This window comes from Tympanuchus pallidicinctus, unplaced genomic scaffold (genome assembly GCF_026119805.1).
Source record: "Tympanuchus pallidicinctus isolate F22 unplaced genomic scaffold, pur_lepc_1.0 scaffold26, whole genome shotgun sequence".
NCBI classification, from domain to species: Eukaryota; Metazoa; Chordata; class Aves; order Galliformes; family Phasianidae; genus Tympanuchus; species Tympanuchus pallidicinctus.
Genome location: NW_026294743.1, coordinates 11429223 through 11450340, shown reverse-complemented (window position 1 = coordinate 11450340; position 21118 = coordinate 11429223). Strand labels below are relative to the sequence as shown.

The following is a 21118-nucleotide window of genomic DNA, read 5'->3' as shown; positions in this document are numbered from 1 at the left end:
TCCTCTGCATGCAGTGAAAATGTGAGAGGCGTTTATTTATTTATTTTATTATTATTTTTTAATAACTTTTGTTCTGGAAATCAGAAGTGAAGCGAGCGGCAGGTTAGCATGTTTTTGCAATAGCGGTATAATCATCTTGGTGCTGAGCGTTTACAGAGTATTATCTGCTTAACAAATGGAAAAGATTGTGAAATGTAAACAAAATAATAGAAGGAAAGTAATTATTTATTTCAAGTGTGCCTTAGAAACAGACCTGGCAGTACAAGTAGCTCGTTGTATGAACTTCTGCCCCATGGTTAGTAACAAGTCACCTTTGCAGTGCTGCTTATTTTTGTCAGCTCCTTCATATCTTTGTTTCCATGTTAATCATGGATTTCCTTCTTCAGATGGATGTAATACTCAGATTTGTCACTGTATTTGTTCAGAGAAGGCTGGGAGTGGAAACAGGAATCTCTACAAGTTTTCTGCAAAAGAGACTCGTAGAAAGTCTTAATTTTCACCACTGACATCCGATAAAGGTATTATTTAGAAAACAAACTTGATCATAACAACATTTGGAACCCTTTTCCATCGTTGAATATGAATGTGCTCAGTTAATGGTTGCAGCACGGCACTCCGCATGCATGAGGGTAGGAATATTGTCATTATACTGTCAGGGCTGATGAGGGCAATTCCAGGCAATACGTTAAGTTTAGATTGCTTTGATAGCTCACCTCAGTGTTGATCTATCTTAAATACATTTTTTGGAGTAAGGAAAAATTAAATTTTAGTTCTGTTTTATTCCAAGTACTAAATGGTTTCCTCTGGAAGCAAAACAAAACAAAAAAGGAATATAAATTAATGAAGTGTGATGTCACTGATTGTAAGTAACAAACATATTAACTTTTTTAGCTTTGACAGATCTTGAAGTTGATTCTCCCCGCTTAACTTGGTACCTAGTACTTGTCACACTGTGATATAGGTGTGAATATGCTTTGCCAGGATATGTATGCACAGCTTAGAAACACTCAAGCTCACACCCACACATCTCCATATGCTTTGGACTGATCTAAAGGATGACTGAAGGAAGAAGCAGGCAGAACCACACAAACACACGACTCGTCCAACAGTTATTAATTTTGAAGCGATGGAATAATTTATAAAGGTCATTAGAAAGCAGTGGAATTGGAAATGCTCTTAAATGCACCCATAATTGGGCGCTGTTCAGTATCATAGTGGGGAATATTCCTGATGCAGCGTAGGGCTGCAGTAGGGGAGAGTGTGGCTGATTCCTATAGAACATGATGACAAGAGTAAAGAGGTGAAACATGAGGGGAATGCGGCATTCGGGGGTTGGTTCCAAGAGGCAGTTCCAACACGAGCTCGTTGAGCAGTGCAGTAAACAGCGCTTGGTGGCTGTCTGAGGAAAGGCAATATCTGGAATAATTACTCAATAATTCACACAGAAAAATGCTACCAGCCATAAACTTAATTAAAAAAAAAATTAATAGCCTGCAGTAATGCCAAAAATTATGAATATACATATGTATAAAGAGTTCGTATAGACCAAAAGCCAAGCACGTCAATCATACTTAATCAAACTGATTATCTTAAAAAAGATTTATGATAGTGAAAATTAGACAACCAGTGTAGAACCCTAATACTGAAAAAACCCCACATTTGCAGTGAAAGGTCTTAAGAACAGAGTTAACAACAAACTTTTCACTTATAAATAATTCACATCTTTGCGCGGGAATAAAATTCCTACTTCTTTCGTGTTTCATTTTCCTTGCAGAGATTTAGATGTTTTATTAATCATTATGCATGATCCATTAGTGCAACAGATTTAATTTTGTCAACTTTCTGTGTTTTATGAAAAGCAGTGTCGTTGGATATTAATGAGTATCTGGCTATCTGTTGTTCATACTTGAGCTAAATTCTTCCAAAGACTTGGCCAGCTTTGAATAAATAGTAATCCTGTCTAGATTGGCTTCCAGACAATTTCCCCTTTTCATACTTCAGCACAATCATGTAATGTTTACGTTTTAGGAGCTTGAAAAGATTATCTTAAACAACTCAATTACTGTTATTTAAGAAAGATTTATGTATGCATTTTCTTCCAGGAAATATATTGGTTTAAAAACAGAAGACTGAAATGTAAGTTTGAACTTGAATTTGTCCAGTGATGAACACGTGTGAGTAAGAACGAAGTATTTTGTCCTTATTTTGGATGCTACTTAAATATAATATTCGCAAAGCAGATGATGATGAATGTATAATTCGCAGAACTGTGGTATAACAGATTTCACCAGATGAAATCACTCCTAATCTTTTACAGCGAGGGAGGTGAGGCACTGGAACAGGTTGCTCGGTGACGTGGTTGGTGCCCCAGCCATGGAGACTCTCAAAGCCAGGCTGCATCAGGCCCTGAGCATCCTGATCTAGCTGTGGTGCCCCTGTTCATTGCAGGGCTGTTGGACTAGATGCCCTCAGGTGTCCCTTTGAACTCTAAGGCTACTATGACTCTATGGTTGTAATCCTGCCTGCAGCAGATCGTGGATGACTAATTGACTGCAGTTTTAACCTGCATCAATCAGTATATGTCATCTATCCCAAAGAGACCTGGTTTTAGTCTGTTACTTTTCTTAGCATGCAGTGGGTACAATTCAAGAAATCAAGATTTGTGCCTCTCTCTACTCATGGGCAAACTGTTCTCAAGCCTACCAGCAAGGAAGAACCGATTTATGACTATTGGTCATAGCATTAATATGAAACATCCTGATATTGACAAAAGATGCTACTTAATTGTCAGAATATTCTACACAAGTGGAATTGTTCCAACTGTTCCTCTTTTTACAGGATGAAAAGGCGAAAGGAAATCCTGAAGACCACTCTTCAAGTGGAGGAAGCAGGACAGAAGACTCATAAGCACGTCCTAACAGCACTTCCATGACTGAGAGATGATGGACACACCTGCAACGTGATCACAAGGGTGCATGAAGCTTGCGTGAGCCTATCTGAGCTTACTTCAGAAATTCAGGCTTGACCTCTGAGAGTTCATGCTAATATATCTGGTGTTCATTCAGTATCCGGCATAATGGTCCGTGATCCAGCACTGTGCTCCCAAGGTGTTCCTGCAAGACAGGTTTCAGCCACCTTTCCCTTTGATAGGTTCCTTTACCTGTGAATCTGAATGCTGTGTGGACTGTGAATTCCTCTCAGGAGACACTGTAAGTATTTGGACAGCTAATTTGTGCAGGTCCCTGAGCTACCTCTGCTAGGATTAAGCTCACTAGTTAAAGCTGCTTTAGATGGATGCAGCTACAGAAAAGTTGAATGATAAATATTCCCAAATGTAACCAAAGAAACTGGCAAACTCTGAATAGATATATGAAATACATCATAGTAGTCGCAAACTCTCCTTGTTAGTCTCAAGAGGGATAAATTTTGTTTAGAGCCGCAGACCAGGCTCTCTTTTACAGCATTTTGGATTTTATGCTGCCTTACAACTGCAAAAGGACAATAAAGCAATGGTAAATGTTCAAAAATTACTTTAGCGTGAACTGTGTTAACTCCCTGATATCTTTCTATCCTACACCACAGGCATACAGGGTAGTGGCTATTTACTGTGCTCGTGCACTGGTGATGTCTGGATGAAAATGAGACATGTAGCTATGGGACGTTGTAAAAAACAAAACAAAAAAAACATCATCAGCCATTCTTTTCATGTTGTGAAAGATAATACAAAATGGAGTTGGCAATGGTAGTAATCCCATCCATGTATAAACCTCAAAAGAACAGAACAGCGTTCTAGGAAATGTTGTCATCCCAAAAATCCAAGCATAGGAGATAAACCTATTTAAAGGAGCCTGGTCTTCCCCTGGTAGTAGAGATCAGCCATCCTTGACTTAAAATCCAATAAATTGGATTCTACTCAGTCCAATAGGAACAGCTCTCATTCTCAATGTCAGACATGGAGTGGTCCATCAGATGGACACCTTTGCATTCCACCTACACAAATGGGTATGAAAGGAACTTCTTAGGTCTGCAGAGAAGCTGCCAGGTGAGAGCTGGGAAGCAAAAGGGAAGTTCTGCATACCAGAACTCATCTGTGTGAATTTGCTATAGCTGTCACATAATCTTCAGATGATAAAAGAAAATTTAAGAAAATAAGACAATTTACCCAGAGGAACAAGATGAAAGGATATCCATGGGTTTGTATCCTCACTGATGGTACATATCTTACTGAAATTATATGGTGTGTATACATTTATATGTTTACATACATATGCTATATGTATATTTAACTAAAAAAGAAATGCAAAAGGAATGGCAATCCTGATACACGTGTGTACTGCAAAACACTGATCTACCGTTTGAGACAGAAAATGGGAAAGAATGAATGTGAAGGCTGCAAAAACATATGTGACATTGTAAATTGTACCTCACCACCATTTGCATGACAAGCAGGGCTTAGCCTAAATCATTATTTGATGTTTTTTCCTATTCAGATGCAAGAACTACTACAATATTGGCAAAAAAACAAACATCGTGCAGGGCAGACTCGTATCCACCATAGAGAACACAAAAAATGAGAAGCATTTACATAATACTGTGTTGCTTACAGAAAACTAAAGAAAGAGTAAGCAGGTACAACATGTTCTTAAATGCTTTTGAAAAAGTGTTGGATGTATCTGAACGTAATTTTCTAGCTTTCATTCCTTGTCATGTCTAACAAGTCTGTGGCATGTGATGGGCCTCTGACATACACTGATAGCCATCAAGTTTTGTTACGCTAATCAGAGCAGAATCAGAGCACCCAAAATCGTGTCAGCTGAGGCTGAGTATCATTGTGAATCACAGGTACTCTACTAGCAGATAGCACAACAGAAATTAATCGCAGTGAAACACTTCACTTTATGCTGCTAAAGGTAATAGGTCTGGAATTAAAACTAATTGCATATTAAAATGGAGTGGGTAGCTATGTTTTGATTTAGAGATAGGAACACGTCAGGCAAGCTCGTCTGTAACAGGAGATATTCAGTGCCCTGAAGTGATGAAGGAGAAGAGCCCAGGAGAGCATTCCTTGCATTCCTGTGGCACTCAGCATATACATATGCCCCACAAAAAAAGGAAATCTTAGCGCTCTGGGTTGGTAAGGTGAGCTTCAGAAAAGCTGGCACTTTCATGTAGCTGCAGGCTTGGCTAATTTGAAGAAATGATACTCTCTGATGATGAATATGAGGAATATTTGAAACTGCTATTTATTTTTTTTTTTTTTCCAGGGCAAAGGGCATTGTATTTTCAGTCTGTTAGTTAAAAAGTGAATTAAGAACTACTAGTTAGCAACCACTAGCAAGATATGGCTGGGATGTGGAGCTCTATTTAAGTCCTGTGGCCTGCCCAGAATGATCAGTATTAGATGCAACAATATTTTGCTGACATGTACGAGTAGGATTAGCACAAAGAGTTATCTTTGTTGATGAACTAAATTTCAAGAGGTTTAAAAGAATACTGTTTGAAGACATGGCCAGTAGGAGGGTCATCTGTGTCTAAATGTGTAAGATTTTGTCTCCTGAGACATGTAAGGAAAAAAAAAACATTCTTCATACTGACGTCCATCATTTTCTCAAATACGGAAATAAAAATAAGCATTACAAGACGTTTCTTCTGATCAAATGTAAATCTATGTCAGTGAGTGAAAATCAATCCAATCAGATTTCCTAATGCCAGTATTATTTACGTTGGGTGATAGGTATCAGTGAAAGATAGACACTGCTTATGAAAGCAAACACAGCAATAGTTTTACACTGCCAGTAATGACACCTTAATAGCAGTTCCACGCTTAGTGTTGCTGGGCTGTTTTTGTGACGTGTTCATGTCAAGTAACAAACAGTACTGGCCAAGAGACGGGATCACTGCCCTTTATTGACCATGCTTAGGTGAAAGGAAAAGGCCACCTGGCAGCCCCAAAAGGTGCTGGTTTGGTGCCACAGTGCTCCCTTCCTTGGTTTCCTTCTTGTCTGTGTGGGGACAGCTGGTGTGTTAATGGAGGTCAGTGGGGTCCCTGTCCCTGCTGGCCACCCCTCTTGCTCCATCAAAAGAAGGGTGGCCAGCAGGGACAGGGAGGTGATTGTCCCCCTCTACTCTGCTCTTGTGAGGCCCCATCTGCAGTACTGCATCCAGGTCTGGAGCCCCCAGTACAAGAAAGAAAGGGAGCTGTTGGAGAGGGTCCAGAGGAGCCACAAAGATGAGAGGTGCTGGAGCACCTCCCGTATGAAGACAGGCTGAGGAGCTGGGCTTGTTCAGCCTGGAGAAAAGAAGGCTGCTGGGTGACCTCATTGCAGCCTGCAGTACCTAAAGGGAGCCCTGTCCATCCCTGGAGGTGTTCAAGGCCAGGTTGGATGGGGCCCTGGGCAGCCTGGGCTGGTATTAAATGTGGAGGTTGGTGGCCCTGCGTGTGGCAGGGGGTTGGAGATTCCTGATCCCTGAGGTCCCTTCCAACCCTGGCCATTCTGTGATTCTGTGATGGGAGGAATGGCAACAGGTGGCCCCGCCAAAGCTGCTGTCCGCCTCTTGGAAGAACGTCTGCTCTCGTGCCGCACATCCCTCGGGACTATCGAGCCCTCCTTTTTAGGATTTCAGCCTCTCAAACGACGGACGTGGACTCTCGGGGCTGGCTTCCCAGGCTGACTGGCGTGCAGCCGGGCTGAGCTCAGCCCTGTTTCGGCGCAATCCAGCTCGGGCCCGGGCGCCGACCCCGCCAGCTGCGCTCAGGAGCTGCTTGTCTGGGACAGCACACGGCTACACCCGTCGTTGCCGGGGCCGGCAGCTCGCACAAAGCGCCGTGTGCGGACGCTGCAGCCCCCCGCCACCCGCGGCCCCCCGCGGTCCGCCCCGCCCCGCTCCGCCCCGCCTCGGCCCCGCCTTCCCGAGCCAGCAACTTCCCCGTCGCCGAGACGGGCGCGGAGCCCCTAGCAGCTCGGATGGGAGGCGGCGGAGGTGCCCGTGGGGATGCGGCGGAGCGAGCCGGCGGGAGGCGCAGCGCCGGGTAGAGCGGGAGCGCGCAGCCGCCTCCGCCGGGCGCCTCCGGCCCGCCGGGAGCCCCCGCGCCTCCGGGGCTCGGCCGCGGCCTAAATCCGGGCGGCGGCGCTGCTGAGCCGAAGCGCCGCCGGGGTCCCCGCGCCGCCTCCCTCCGCTCGCCCCGGACCGCCGCTCCAGGCCGCTGCCGGCCCTCCTCTCCTCCGCCGTCCCGCCCTTCCGAGCCAGGCGGGAGCGGCCGCCGGCGGAGCGAGGCGCGATGGCGTCCTACGTGGATAATAGCTTCCGCCAGGCGGTGATGAAGAACCCGGCGGAGCGGAGCCCCCAGGTAGGCGGCCCCTTCCCCGGGCGGGCGTGGAGGCGGGCGGGGGGCCCGCTGGCCGACGAGGGTGTTGGGGCGCGGGTCTGTAGCTGGGGAGCGGAACGGAGCGGAGGGGAGAGGAGAAGGCGTGCAAGTTTCTTCCCGCTGCCCGGTTTGGGGCACCAGGGGGGGTTTCCGGCGGGGCGGGAGCCGATGCTGAGCCCCATAGTGGGAGACGGGCGCTGCCGGGGCGAGCCGGGAAGCCAGCACCCCGCCGTGAGCTCCCGCTGCTCCCGGACGGGTGCCGTTGCCAGCTGTCTGCGGGCTAATGAGCTTTGCGCCGATCCCCCCATCGCCGTGCAGCGAGGCTAGCGGAGTTACTTTGCTGCGAGTTGCGGTGCCATCTGCCCTATTTTCCCCGCGCCCTGGGAGCCCGTTGCACTCCGGTTTTTAGGAAGGGATGTTTTTACTGATCATTTTGGCGAGTCTCTGATTGGCTGGCAACGGTTTCAAATTGGGGGCAAAGAAGAAACCTTAACTTTCGGCCTGCATCCATAAGTCATTCCTCTTGCTAGAGAGACGTCATTGTGGTCGTGTTATTTTTATCCCTGTGCTGGTGGAATATGTGTGAGAAAACAAAAGCTCCCATGGAAAAACACGCTAGCCGTGTGGACATTACGTTAACCTGTCTTCTTTACGCATCTTCTAGTCTCCCCCTTATTTTTTTTAGCTTACTTCTGGAATGTGGTTTTTTTTTGTTTTTTTTTTTGGAGCTCAAGTGGTTCCTTTGTCCTTGATTGACCTTTCCAAATGTCCCTTAGCTCAGTGCAGGAGGGATCCGTTGGTGCCTGCTGGAAGTGTGGCGCTCTGGCAGCCGGACCCTTGCATTGGGACAGTTCCAGGGTGGGAGCCTTGGGTTGGTGCTCGTCCCAGAGGTGGTTGTGGAGTGGTGGCCTGCTGCCGGTGGGGAGTGACACCACCAGTTGCTCAGGAACCAGTCAGTCAGGTCGTGGGGCCACCAGGCTGAGCACAGGGAGCCAGCCCTTCCCCGTGACAGCTGTGAGCCTGTGCCAGGTGAGGCTGGAGCCTTGGCCCTGCCAGGCTGTGCTCTCTGCAAGGGGTGGCTGAAAAGAGCAGTGAACAAGTAGGAACTGGTGCAGTGAGGAAATCAGCTGGAAAGCAGGGATAAAGCCAGTGTGAAGGGCACAGAGCTAAATTGGGAACACCAGGGCTGCATTAATGCGCTAAAACTTCAAGAATCAGCAGACTGAAAGCGTGCTGTGGCAGTTGCCACAGGAAAAGAAACCCACTCTGAAATCCACAGAGCTGACTGGCCAAAATAAGCCACAAATAGACCAGGCTGGTGGGAAATAGAGTGTGTCATCAGAATCACAGTATGGCTTAGGTTGGGAGAAACCTTAACGATATGGAACTCCAACCTCCTGCTGTGAGTAGGGCTGCCACCCACCTGATCAGGCTGCCCACGGGGGATGGGGCATCTGTAACTTCTTTGGGCAGCCTGTTCGAGCACTGGGGGTGCTAGGAGCTGGGGTTCAGGCATGCTTTTCCAGTGCTGCTGGTGGGAGTGATATGGTGGGGAGAGGGCCCTCTGCTCCATCAGACCCGCTGTTATGCTGTTGACCAGTCTGTAGTGTTTGTTTTCCACTCTGGAAGTAGTCTCAGTTTTATCTTAACAGTGCTATTGGAATCTGAAAGAAATGTAGCTATGAGCGATATCTCTGTAATGCAGATATCTCTGTAATGCAATTATCAAGTGAAATTAAAAGCAAACAAACAGAAGTTGTTTCTGTATGAAGACACAAGGACCTTGTTTTTTCTTGTTCCCTGAAAGTGACTTTTCTGTCCCTGTTTTCTTCTGCCTATGTTTTTGTTTCTCCGGCTGTCTACTGGAGATGCTTATTTTTAGCTTTTGGGAACTCATTAGGCCAAGTCATTGGGAGCTGACAGAGTGTTGGGAAGAGAAAATATATTTATCGTCTTCATGTCAGTACAGGAAATAACATGACAGCAGTGTTAGTATCGTGTTCGCTGCCTGCTCGTGTTAACCAACTCATTGGGCTCAGCTTCTCCCAAATTAGGGAGATGTGAATTTGCATCTGACATTACTACTCTGCCCTGCACCAGTTTAGTGAAGCGTCTTCACCGCAGGCTCACAGCAAAGAGCGGAGTGACAGCAGCACAGTGAGCACTCAGGTGTAGGTACGGCTTCAGTGACTATTGGAGCTGGTGTAATCCATTGGAGAAAGCAAACTAAACTGCATGAGCGCATGTAGTGCAAAAACCTCATTGGTGATGATTGGAGAGGGCTTTTTTTAATTTTGTTTTTGGAAGGCAAACGATTCTGCACCTGCTTTGGGAAGTTCTTAGCACCATACGTCTTCTGTGTGTCCATGTTTAAAAGTTTCTTTGTGTTCTACATATTACAGCTCAACACTCCATTGACTAGAACCCTAAATGAAGACAAAATGGAAACGTACATAGCCTGCACTTCAGCATGTCTGTTGTGTAACAGAGCTTTCCTCTTTAACTGCTTTATTAAACTATTCATTTTGTCTTTGAAGACTTGAACTGCAAAGTTAATTTAACTACTTTGGGGAATCTAAATTCTAAATGTTCATAAATTACAAATGGTTTTATGCCCTTGAGCTGTGACTAGTAACAATCTAGTTTTTTTTTTTTCCCTCCAAATGTCATCTTATATTAAAGCTATAAAATTTCAGTCCTATCAAAACCATTTGCTATTAGCTTCATAGACCACCTCAGAGAGCATGCAGTTCTGTTCTGGAGGAGTTTAACCTAAAAAAAAAAACCCGCAAACCCAAAACAGGGCTCCTTTTGCTTTGCAATAGGAGAACCAGCACTAATCCCACTCTGCCCTAGCAGCTCAGTTGCATGGCGTGGTACGCGAGGAGCTCCCTACCTCAGAAGCTCCACATACTGGCTCACTGTTGGCATGCTGCACATTGACGTCTGCAGGAAGGGCTGTTTCAGTGTATGTATGCTTTAGATATACTTTTGGTGCTTCAAGTTTCCTTCTGGAAGCAGTTGATGTGCTTTGGTCCGGCAGTAAGAAGCCACAGGGGGATGATGGCACCAGCAGGCGAGGGAAGCTCTGCTGGTGCCCTGGGCTCAGTGCTGGCATGTTGTCATGTGTCAGAAGGCACCAGAGCAGGATGCCACTGCTGGGCAGATGTTCCCACTTCCAGTGCCTGCGAGGAACAATGGTTTAATTATAGGATGTACCTTGGCTTTTTCCAGATAATCTTTCAACTTGTTCTTCAGTGGCGTTATTTTTAACTTGTAGCCTCCGACAGTGTGTTTGTGTGCAATATGAAGATAAGCCAGAAATGGACATTTCCTCCTTACTGTAATGATCTCTTAGCAAATGAACAATGGGGTCACAGCAGATAAGTGCTCCATGTGCGAATCCAATGCAGGGGGATAGATTCAAGTTTCATGTGTGTGAATGTGCCAAATGCAAGAGGGGATATTTGTTAGCATCCTCAGAATGGTGTCTGAAGTGGCACTGTCTGGATCTGAACCTAAATCACTTTGATGTCTTCAGCCTAGGGCAGAGGAGCTGAGGGGAGAGCTGATGGCGGGTGCAGCACTGAGGGCAGCAGTCTGTGACAGCAACAGGGCCCAAGGGAATGGCGTGGAGCCTTGTCAGGGCAGGGACAGCTAGGGGTTAGGAATAGGTTCTTCAGCTGAAGGTGGTGGGCATGGAACGGGCTGCCCAGGGCAGCGGGCACGGCCCCGAGCTGCTGGAGTTCAATGGCTGTTTGGATACTGCTCTTGATACCATTGTTGGACGTAAGGTTTGGGTTTTGGGTGGTCTGTGTGAAGACAGGGCTGGACTTGATGACCCTTGGGGATCCCTTTCATCTTGGGATGTTCTGTCATTCTTCCATAACTTGGAAGATGGTTGCAGATAGCGGGAAGAAGTTAGGACACAGATGTGCCTTGGCCATAGTTATTTTTCTTGTCACATTTCAGCCTGTAATTGGGAGAATGTGAAAAACGAAGTGAAAAGAAGCGAGGCCTTTACCTGACGGAGCAAGTGATGTTTTCAGTAGGGAAGTAAGTTAGGGAATCCCTCTGAAGTGGAAGTGCACTTTTTCTCTTGCTGCTTACCCTTGAACTACAGAGTATTTTGTGACAGAATATCCTACTGAACAAACAACTCTGCCCGTGGGCCTTCTTGTGCCTGGTAACCCGAACTGCAAGCCCTTGCCCAGTTGCATTCTTTCCTGCGACCTCACTCATCTCGGGCTGTCAGAAAAGTTCAGGAATGTCTGATTCAGAACTTCCACCATAAATTTCCATGCGCTTCCTGAAGCTGAAGACTTGTGTTGTAATGCACTGCTCAGTTGGCTGCACGTTCTTGCAGAAAATCCCTTTATTTCCAGGCCTTTTTGAAGGAATTTTCCATAGGTGTTCACAGCTTTGTTGCTAAGTTTTGGCAATGATAAGAATGTAGAAGTTTGAATTTTCAGTTTTTTTTCATTAATCTTCCCCCATAGCAGTGCCATTGCTCTGTGCTGTGCATGTGCAGATTTCTGTGCTGTGCAGCACTGAGCTTTGCCACTGCCTGCAGAACCCTGGTTGCAATGAGAGCACCTTTATCTGCAGAGCAGAAACAGCTGATTTGAAGCCTTATCCTGAACACGTGCCTGCTCTCTCATTGCATCAGCAGGTCGTGGCTGGGGTAGCTGTACAAATCCAACCCAACTAGGAACTTGAACTTGGAAGTTCCCAATGTAACTGTAGCAGTGGGCACAATGAATGCTGAAGCTGGTTAGAAGCAAACCTATCAGTTCAGCAGCAGAGGCAGAAGGGGCTTAGTTTGTTCTTGCCATAGAAGCAGCAACAGATCAGTAGGGTGCAAGTATTTGCCCAAAATCATGTTTTCCCTCTCAGGAGGGAGGGATGTTGTTCCACCGTCTGTCAGGTTATTATTCACACTTTGTACCTGTGGAGGAGAGGAGAAAAAAGATAAAAATGTTTTCTCAGAAGATGTGTTGTATTATAGCTAATCTCCACTGTAATTGCTGTAAGGTGTTCTAAAAAACAGCTCCTTTTAAAGTTCTGGAACTGAAAAAAATAAAAGTCTTTATTCTTACTCAAATTATTAACAGGTGATAGCTACTAATTCATTCTGATGAATCCCCAATTTGATTTTGATGGTTTTTTTTTTCCTTAAATCAAGATGCTGCTACTTGATCGATTGCTGTGTTTCGAGAACAACCATATGTACACTGAGCGGATGGTGCAAGAATTCCGACTTCCTCATGGAGAGCTTCATGAGAAAATGTATTTTGGCTTGTGTCTTGGGAACTTTCCCACAGTAGGAGATCTAATTTTTGCAAGGTATTGTTTGGGAATTCAAAAGGAGCGCTGGCAGAAAGATAGCTCCACAAAGAGCCTTTGTGAGAGGCAGCCTGGCCTGCACGCCGCTCACTGCCGCCAGCGTTGCAGATTTAATTTGCTGGATATATTTTGTGTGAAAGGATGCATTTTAGAAAGTCTCAAAATGGAAGTGGGGCTCCACTTTGCTGCTTCTGAACTTCGGGGAGTTCTGCGCTTCTCTTGAAAGCAAGGAGAGAGAGGAGCTCTGTCGCAGAGCTTTTCTTACGGCTTTGTTTTCGCAGTTGAGAATAAGCTGTTTAGTCTCCGTTCAGCTCTGTTATGCACATATATCTGTAGATATATTCCTTTGTGTGCCTCTCCATTGTCTGGCCTGAATAAAAGTGATTTAATATCTGGTTTTCAGCAGTTCTGAAGGATTCTGACTAACAATAATGAGCAGTATATAAATATCATTAAAACACTAGAGGAAAAAGATCAACTTCAAATATTTCAGTGTTCCCAGGGGGAAAAAAAAAGTGCCTTTTTTAATCACTGATAAAACAAAGGAGTTTTTCTATGTTAATATTTTTCTGGATAAAAAAATTTCATGTTTTTGCCTTATTTTTTAAGGATATTCGTGTCTCTATCTATATTTTACTTGTTCTGTAGTTGATTGGGAAACTTCTGGTAGCCTTTTCTGTTTGAATAGTTTGAATGGACTTCATGTCTTATTAAATAACAGCCCCCCTCCCCCCAAAACAAAACAAACACCAAACCCCAAAAATGTAGGGAAGTGAGATAGTATGTTATGGAACTGTGGTTTGTATGCACTTGATGGAAATGAAGGCTGTACCACCAATACAGCTGGAAGATCCTTCTGTTTGAGATTGGGTTTACTTAACCAGGAGGCGGAATCTTTACTGGTGCATTGTTTTTTTCTAGTGGATAATCTTATTTAGGGGCTTTGTTTCTCATGGGATGTCTTCTGCTTCCTCATTCGTGCTGATCTGCCTGTTTGTGAGGCCAGAATATAAACAGGATAAGTGATTCAACCTTGTTAGCCGAACAAAAGAGAAGTGACTTACTCCAAGAGGTGGAGTGTGGCTTTTTCTTACTGAGACCTGGTGGTGCAATAGTGTGGTTTAGATTATGGCTCCAAATGTTGGTGTTGGTGCAACTGGAAGTGTGAAGGCTTGTGTTACAAGGTGGAGACTAAATGCTTATGGCTTTGTGTAGGAACCTCTGAGCAGCGTAACCTCTGCAAATTGATCAGTGCTCTGTTTTCAGACACTTTCTTAAGGTGTGTTTAAAAAAAAAAAGGAATATTGTAGGAGTATTTATTCTTGCTGCAATTCCTAGCTGCCCCGAGAGGTGATGAATGCCCCATCCTTGGAGACATCCAAGGTCGGGCTGGCTGGGGCTCTGAGCACCTGATGTGGCTGTAGCCGTCCCTGGTCATTGCGGGGGGTTGGACTAGATGGCCTTTAAGGGTCACTTCCAACTGAAACGATTCTGTGATTCTAAAATCAGAATGTTTCTTGAGCTAATGATGCATATGTGCAAGATAGGTCTTGAGAAGAGAGCTCTTCTGTCTTTATATGCTGTGCTGGAGATTAGCTTCAGGGGAAACCTTTGTGAGAACTTTGTTTTGTAGGTGTTTGTTCCCTGTTACTGTATAGCAATGGTAAGAAACTCAGCTAGCAGCACTATCTTTGTGTACATTGTATTGAGTGAGTAACATGTTAATGACTGATAGGCTTTGTGTGCCTGAGTCCTGTCTGCGATTGCATTGCTCTGTTGTAGGCAGCTGAGAAATGGATGCAGAGGGCTCTTTCTGAGGGAAATGAAGGTGTAAAGGGAACCTGCTGTTGTTGGTATGGTGTGGAGTGACAGTGCACGCTTCTCTGTTTCTTATCTGATGGGACATACCTACAATATAGACCCTTGTGGTGTTTCTCTTTTGCCTTTGAGATGAGTGCTTCATCCTGTTAGGAAACCGTTCCTTCACCTGCACAGAACATCGTCCCAAAATATTTAATCTCGCCAAGGTCAGCAGCACCTTGCAGTCCTGTGGGCAGCCAGCAGGAACTCAAATGGCTGTATTGGCTTCGGCTTTGTCAGAAGGAGTATCAGAATACACAGCAGTAAATATTTAGCTATATTGTGAGTGGATAGAGTGTGCCTTGGCCACATGCCGTTGCAGATCTCTGTACCCACTGTCAGTGTCCCTGCAGGCACTGTGAGTGCCCTCCTCGGTGTGCACAGGGCATGCTGCCCACACCAGTTTGCAGGAAGGTGGAGAAGGAGCAGTCTTATTTATGTAGCTGTGTCAGCATTTTGGCATCGTGGCCTTTTGTCGTGTTGACGTATGGTGGCCCTTGGTGGCTCTGCTGTTTTGGATGCCTGGTGCCCTGAAGCGTACTGTGTTGCCAAGATGTTTTATGTTGTGAAGCTTCTTCCAATTCCATTTGGATGCCAAAAGCTGCGGTGACCCAGTTGGTCTTGACCTGAGTTGTGATTTCCTGATGAGGGTGGCTAATGAATGGCCACTTCCCTGCTGGCAGCTGTAAATGGCTCATTGATTGAAGCTACATTAGTACTGTGCCTTTGTAAAATATTCATTTAGCTTGTGGATAAAATACAGGTTGAGGGTATAGAGAAGCTCAGTTTGATTGGATTGTTTCCTCTCTGGCTGTAATCTCAAAGGAGTAAGTAGCAAATATATCTAGAAAAAATATGGGAGTTATAGTTTATGGAGGATGGTCAATGGAACAAGAAATGAGATTTTGCACCAGTTTGTTATAAGTGCCAGTTATGTGCTCTGATTTATTAAATTCTTTTTTTATTGATGCAGTGGCTAAGTATTTTCTGTTCCCAGCTACAGAGGTAGTGAGTAGTCAGTAAAGGACCAAGTAAAGCAGTTTTCACTCTAAACTCTGGAAAGGTAATTATGAAGGCATCTGAGTTACATTTCATCTTCTCTGTTGATGTGTATACACTAGTAGATGATGCATCAAATCTGGCTGTGAGCACCCTGCTCTAAGAACCGAGCATCTCTTCCTGTGTGATGCAGGTGTGGAGCAGCATGCTGACCAGGAGGGCTGTAGAGAGGGTAAAGGTGTTTCCAGCCTTGTTGCACTGCTCTGTGGCAGATGGGAAATGCTAATTTCAGCTGATGTCTCATTTTAATTTGTGATGATTTACTTGAATGATGCCTGCTCCTTGGTCACAGGCTGCTCGTTGACTATCAGATGGCAACGCAGCTCAAGCTCGGCTGTTAAAAATGATTTGAGGCAACAGTGCCGAGGAAAGAGTAATTGGTGCAGAGGTTTTCAGAGGGGGGAGGAGGGGAGTTTATTGCATCTCTGCTGTGTCTGAGGCAGCCGTCTGTTTTAGTGCTGCTAGCTCTTGTTCTGCTAGATGTGGCACTGATGAATAGCTGGTCTCCATTGCACCTAAATCCTCTTGAAGGAGCTTGTAAGGCTTTTATTTAGGATAACTCTTAGTAAAGTCTCTGTTCAGAAGCTGACCGATATCTAGACAACTGGATATTTCTGGAAAATAGTGGTTATGTATATGATGTGCTGGTGTACAGAATGCTTTGTTGGCTTTATAAAGCAGTGTTCAGTGACTGGAGCGGAGAATCTTGAGGTTTGCAGCAGTATGTGCTACTGGTCTGCATGGGAAGATGCCATATTTCTGAATGCCCAGGTGGAACGTGAATCCTTTATCCATTTCTCCCTTCTCTTACTCATTGTACCTTGCCTGCTGCTGCGGTTTAATATCTGTCCTGATAATTCAATGGCTTCTATTTTTTCCCTTTTTATTCCCCTGCTGGTGGTTTTAATTTTGTACCTTAAAGTAACCACCTCCTGTATTTTTCTTATTAGAGCACTTAGAGAAACACTCAGGTAGTCTTGGCTAATGCTTTCATTCATGCATATTAATTTCAGAGCAGGAAGGAAATTCCTCTTTACTTACAAAGTACTCTGCAGTGTATATCATAGAAAATATTGTCCACTTGTAGAAGAAATGTAGAAATACCCTCAGTACATCCTCATTTGAATTGGCGTACATGAAACCTTGAACTGTGTAGGGCTGGTGAACTAAGTTTGCTTTTTAAGGTCTAGCGTTCTTGTGTGAGTGAATATTCCATGTGAATGTAAAAGAAAAGTAAAAAAAGAAAAAACAACTCTTTGTGCAGCCTGTCTTAGCTGGATAGTAAATGAACATTCAGCTGTGACGAAAGTAGCACGGTTTGCAGAGACACAACCTAAATAAACCCAGGAAGGCTCGCTGTTGACATTGGCCCACATCTTAGCACAGGAGTTCCCTTACACGTCTCTTAAACAAAGGGGATTTGTTTGGAACAGGTGCTCTAATGGCTGCCCTGGCCTTCAGAAATAGTTCTTAGGTGAAGTAGTACTGCAGTAAACCGTAGCTAGTTTCATAAGGCATCTTGGTTTATTGCGTATTTTTCATTCTATTTTTTTCCTCAAAAAAGCAGTCTTGCTGATAGCTTCATGATGCTTGCTCCCTCTTACACAGTTGTATATTTTTAGAAGGTGCCTGTCACAGTTTGTCAGGCCAGCATGCAGCCAACACCTCTGCAGCTGCTAAAATGCAGTTCCCAAGATGACTTTGTAAACTACACGTAATGAATTAATGCCTACCCTGGCTGTTCCAGGGTGCTCTCAGTTTGCAGTAAGAAATGGGCAACTTGGCAGCTCTGCTGAATGTGTGAAAGGACAGCAAAATTGAGATGCACATATTGAATTCTGAAACTACACTATAATGCAATAGGTGCTGTTAATGTTGTAGGATGGGCATGAGAGTGCCTTGTGAGTTGCATGAGCATGTGGAAAGGCTTGCATTTAATTTACTGAGAGTAGCAAAAGATGATTCTAAATCAGTTTGTTGCAAATAGAGGTGGGCGATGAAGAAGTAGCCGTGCCATCACCTTATGCTGGTAAGACAGGCTACTGCCACACTGCATTGCTTTGGGAAAACGGTATCTGATTTTAAAAGAAAAATAAAAATCCCACTTTGTACAAGCATTATACGATACCTTACTTGATTTCTTTCTGATTTCTTCTATTTATAGACGTCTTGTTTCAGATTTATCTGGAAGCAAAGGTCAGGAAGTGCTTTATTCCAAAAATGCTACTTGTTGTGGGTTTCTGGCATGTCCTCTCCCTGCTCCTTCCTGTGAGGAACTGTACAGAAAGTATTTTTCCACAGTGAAGCACAGTTCCTCAGCTCTGCAGATTTCAGGCTCTGCTGCCTGTGGCTTATATTGCTTCACTTCCAATAACAGTACTGTTTTTTCATCATCTCTTGGTGTCCGCATCAGTGATTGAACTGCAGAAGATGCTAACTACTTTATTGGAAAGCATTACAACTTTGAACGGTGTCTGTGTGTGGGTTGGGGCTCATTTCCCACGTGGGGTTTCAGACCGCTGAATCATAGAATGGTTTGGGCTGGTATGGACCTCAGAGCCCACCCTGCCCCAACTCCTGCTGCCAACAGGGCTGCCTCCCACCAGCTCAGGCTGCCCAGGGCCCCATCCAGCCTTGAGCACCTGCAGAGATGGGGCACCCACAGCTCTCTGGGCAGCTGTGCTAGGGCCTCACCACCCTCTGAGGAAAGAATTTCTTCCTAATGTCTAAATCTCCCCTCTTTTAGTTCAAACATCCCCCCCTTTTCCTATCTCTACCAGCCAGTGTAAAAAAAAGTTGTTTTCCCTTCTATCTGTAAGCTCCCTTTAAGTACTGGAAGGTCATAATGACTTTATTTCAAACTGGAATATGTATGCACGTGGGAGAAATGCTCCGCCGTTCTGTGTACTTCCACCAAGCATTTAGGGGCATGGTCTTGAACCAACATCGCTTTGTCTTTGCCGTCTAGGAGGAGATGAGAATACAAAGCCCGAGGTCATGAAATGAATAAGGCTTTTTGCTAATTCTAGGGTAGGGAGAGGTTTTTCCTCCCCCCCGTGTACAAACAAAAGGCATTCTTTTCAACTGGTCTTCTGAGAGAGTGTGGTAATTCTGAGGGCGGTGAAGATGTGGGATAGAAGTGCAACACATGCTTTTGACGAAACAACTGCTTTTGTGGTGGCTGGAGTTCAGTGCAAGGTCTTCAACGCTGAGCTAATTTCTCGCCCAGCACTGCTTAGTCATTCAAGCTTGTGCTGTTCTGCTCATGCAGTGCTGACCGAACTTGTATGCTTCTGGTGTGACTACTTGAGGCAATCAGTGCTCCTAAGTGCTCTTGAGGAATAGGTATTACTCTAAGGAATTTGGAAGTTAGCTATAATTTAAGTCAAAATTAAAAATGTTTATCTAAGCAAAAGCCCTGCTGCCAAGTCGTCTTGGTTACTAATTTTTTTTTTTTTTTTTTTTTTTTTTTTGCATTTAATCCTATGTACTTCCAGAGTCTGATGACCAGTAACTCCTCCTGTTTGTGTCAGTGTGTTGTAATGACTGACTTGCACTCTATAGTGACTGTTTGGCCCTTTGTCTTGCTTTCATATTGTTTTGTTTCTTCCATGTGCCATAAACTCGTGTTTGAAAATCAGGACTGTCAGCAATTGTGGAACTTCTTGTGAACTTCAGGTCCCTGCAACTGGCTGCTTTGTGATTTGTTTTTATAATGGACTTGATTTGTGTTTAGTACTTTCTATTTACTGTTAGTAGACTTTCCAATCTGTTGCCTTGAACAGGTTTCAAGAAACCAGATCTGTGAATTTAGTTGTTGCTATTTGATAACCTCATTCTTAGCGTGTAGCACTGTTTGAAAGAGACTTATGAAAGCAGCTTAGTGAATGTAAAGCTTCTCTTAGCTGTTACAGGTTGAAGTGCTGACCGGACTGATTTAAATTTACTCCAGCAAACGTTGTGGCATTTGTTAAGAATGTACTGTGAACAAAATAGTTTTGTACGTTCACCCTGTTTCTAACCTTCTTGTTGCCCCGCTGGTTGTGTTATCAATTTTGCATTCTGTATTTAAATAAAACATGAGATTAAAAACAAGTGCCCTTTTGATAGTGAGGGCTAGGGGCTCAGCCGTGTGTGAGCTGCTCCTGCTTCCTTTTCCATACAGTCTGCAGAGGGTGATGAGCTTGAATGTTTTTAGAGCTTTACTTTTTATTTCTCACTCCTAAATATTCACCACAGTAGGTGGGGAGAGTCTGCTTTATATTTTTCTCCTTTTCCTGATCGCTAAACCTGTAAAATAACAGGGACCTACAATTAAGACAAAACAACACCAACAGCAAACACTCAGACCTTATTAATAACTCCTATGCCTTGTTTTCCAGCTGTAAAATGCAGAAAAGCATCTTTTCAGGCTGTCTGGTGTCTGTTGGAAGCTGGCCTTGAAACCACTGCAGTAAGACTGCAGGCAGAAATGAGCAATTCTGTCCTCAGATTAATGAGTAGACCTGGCAGCTCTAAAGTGAGGTGAGAGGCCAGGCGATGTGTGTTGAAAATGATGTTTTATGCATTTACTTCATTCACTTTGTATCTTAGTTTCGTATCTAAATGCTCTCTAAAATGTCAGAATGAATTACCTTAAGATAGATGCGTGATTTGTTTCCAGAAGATGAAGTAGTGACTGTAAGTAGCTGGAGGAACAAGAGCTGGTTGTTCTGTACAGGAGCTGTTACTGCAGCCAGTGGCAGAACTGCAGGCCACACCGTGCTGTTTGGCAGCAGGACGCTGAGGTTGAGTCATTTGAGCAAACTCCAGGTCTGACTGTGTGGCTCGTGAGAGATCTGCATTGCAGCTGCTTTGGTGGAAAGTCGTGAAAGATCTGCTTAGAGAATACCTGCAAAACCTGGTGAGGCTGCATTTTGTGAGGGAGTGGGAAAGCTTGAGTTATGAGCCCGCTAGCTTGGGAAGTACACTTATGTAGAGTAGCTCTCTGAACACTGAGTAACTGGCTCGTGAGTTCCCTACTTTAGGAATATTAAGAAGAAATTGCCAGGAAATGAATTCACCAGTTCACTTAATCTTCTCAGAAGAACTGTTAAGAACATAAAGATGTTTTCCTACAATTAAAAAAAAAATATATATATAAAAATGAGGACACCTGCAAAATCCAAAGATTGCATTTTGATCCAAGGTAGATGGAGAAAATAGAGTGAGAAACTTCCAGGTAGGGGCGAGATAATGACCTGATAGAAAGCCAGGTAAAGGAAAACATCCCTTAGAGGCTCACAGTTGGTACTGACTGGGAGTTTTTTCTGTCCTCTCATTGTACTGCTTGTTCTCTGCTCTTCCTATTCTCTTCAGCTGCAGTCTTTTCTTTGTGAGGGTCTCTATTTCTGATCCCTTTGTGCTGCCAGGATTCAGCTTTATAAAATTCTGAAGCTATTCACTTTGGTAATGAACAATGTAAGAAAAAACGCTTCAGGGATAAAG

General features: G+C 44.5%; 1 protein-coding gene across 5 annotated transcripts in view; it reads left to right on the top strand.

Annotated features, from left to right (window-relative positions):
• The first annotated feature begins 6982 nt into the window (after positions 1-6982).
• RAPGEF2 (Rap guanine nucleotide exchange factor 2) overlaps positions 6983-21118 on the top strand; it is a 171397-nt gene continuing 157261 nt past the window's right edge. For 2 of the 5 annotated variants that reach the window (XM_052690326.1, XM_052690323.1), the window contains exon 1: positions 6985-7348. In XM_052690326.1, coding sequence (XP_052546286.1) covers positions 7280-7348 — 69 coding nt within the window. In that variant the 5' untranslated portion in view covers positions 6985-7279. Of the gene's footprint in view, positions 7349-21118 lie in introns of all 5 variants that reach the window. The other 3 variants (XM_052690324.1, XM_052690321.1, XM_052690322.1) reach the window with 3 other exon arrangements.